This window comes from Chrysochloris asiatica, unplaced genomic scaffold, assembly GCF_000296735.1.
Source record: "Chrysochloris asiatica unplaced genomic scaffold, ChrAsi1.0 scaffold00119, whole genome shotgun sequence".
In the NCBI taxonomy this organism is placed as follows: domain Eukaryota; kingdom Metazoa; phylum Chordata; class Mammalia; order Afrosoricida; family Chrysochloridae; genus Chrysochloris; species Chrysochloris asiatica.
This window is the reverse complement of record NW_006408637.1, coordinates 6,779,605-6,781,217: the sequence shown is the minus strand read 5'-3', so window position 1 is coordinate 6,781,217 and position 1,613 is coordinate 6,779,605. Positions and strand designations below refer to the sequence as shown.

Here is a 1,613-nt window from a genome sequence, read left to right as displayed (position 1 = left end):
CCACCACTGAGATAGTTAATCAAACCCTTTCAAAGCTTTTAATACAATAACTGTTGTTGTTAAGTGCCATTGAGTTGGTTTGGACTCACAGCAACCCTACATAAGGTTTCCCAGGAGTGGCTGGTGGGTTTAAAGCACTGACCTTGCAATTAGCAGTCCTGGTGTGGTCCTGTGGGATAAACATTGAACTGCTAACTCCAAGGTCGGTAGTTCAAACCCACCAACTGCTCCTCAAACTATACAGGGTCACTACCATGTGTCCAAACCGACTCAACACTAGCAGGTGTTTTCTGTTTGACATGAAAATTTACAGTAGTCTGCTTTTGTCTTGTCTGCAGAATAGCTCAGATACAGGAATGAACGACATTTCATGATTTGTACGTGTGATTCTTCCTTGGTCTAGTTTTTCTGCTTTGATGATTTTACTGTTTTTCATTATTACTTTAAGATACTTCAGATTCCCTATTGAAAGACAATACAAGAATAACAAAGTCTGTAATTTATTGTAGCTTTGCCACCTACCTATTCATAGTTCATAAATATAATTTTTAACTGTATCTGTGTTCTTAAATATGTATTTTTTTAGTGAGATCACTTTATAAAAATGTCATGACTGATAAATGATAAGAATCATTCATGGAGTCTTTTTAAATCATGCAATCTTACGGCTTCTCTGTGAGATCTGTGATTTCTCTACAATTGCATGGAAGGCTTTACTGGTTTGGTTTTGTTGGTAAGTGGTGTCCAGTCAGTTCTGGCTCTTTTAGCACATGTGTATTCCTTGAGGAGAAGATTCCTAGTTTACATGAAATTTCCAACAAGACTGTTCCGACTCACTTTGAAACCCATACATACATGAAAGCCACTGAACACCAGGACGCTAGCACTGAAGCCCCTGAAATCACTCACTTAGGTTGAATGATTTCGGTTTATATATGTGCTTTTAGTCATCTAAGCTCGATAACTTGTCCTTAATCTTTTTTTTCTCTCTCTCAACAGATAAAATATTTCGATAAAAGAAGAGACTACTTAAAATTCAAAGAAAAATTTGAAGCCGGACAGTTTCAACCCACAAAAACAAGCGCAAATTCCTAAGCTGTTCCTGAATTTTCCATCAAGACTGAAACTATTCTTTCTGGACATTCCTCAGTGCAACAGTAACCTTGGGACAATAGTCAATAGCAGTACTGTGAGGGTCTGTGTCAGCATTGTTCTCAGTATACAACTCTTAACAGCTAAAATGATCAAAGCACAGGATCCCATCATTCAGACTGTGAATAACTGAAATAAAATGATGTAAAATAGGCTTAGTTTTAATTTAGTAAGAAATCCATATTTTAAGGAAAACATTAAAGCCTATTATATAAAACAGTATTATTTTTTTATTGGAAGACAGCTAGTGGGCAAATGTCATAAATAGATACTGTTGTTGTTAACTACCATCGAGTCAGTTCTGACCCATAGCGACCCTATGTAGGGTCTCCAAGGAGTGACGGTGAGCTTGAAGCGCCACCCTTGAAGTTCAAATCGACTTTAACCCACAGCGCCACACCAGGACTCCAATAGACAGAGATAGGTAGATGCTCAAAGGAGTAAGTTGTCATTGTGTATTC

The 1,613-nt window shown here is 37.5% G+C and overlaps 1 protein-coding gene across 1 annotated transcript in view; it reads left to right on the top strand.

Moving 5' to 3' along the window:
* LOC102815989 (uncharacterized protein C1orf31 homolog) overlaps nt 1–1,095 on the top strand; it is a 3,245-nt gene extending 2,150 nt beyond the window's left edge. Inside the window, exon 2 of the mRNA XM_006868589.1 lies at nt 1,000–1,095. Within this exon, the coding sequence (XP_006868651.1) occupies nt 1,000–1,095 (96 nt within the window). The remainder of the gene's footprint in view (nt 1–999) is intronic.
* The last annotated feature ends 518 nt before the right edge of the window (nt 1,096–1,613 follow it).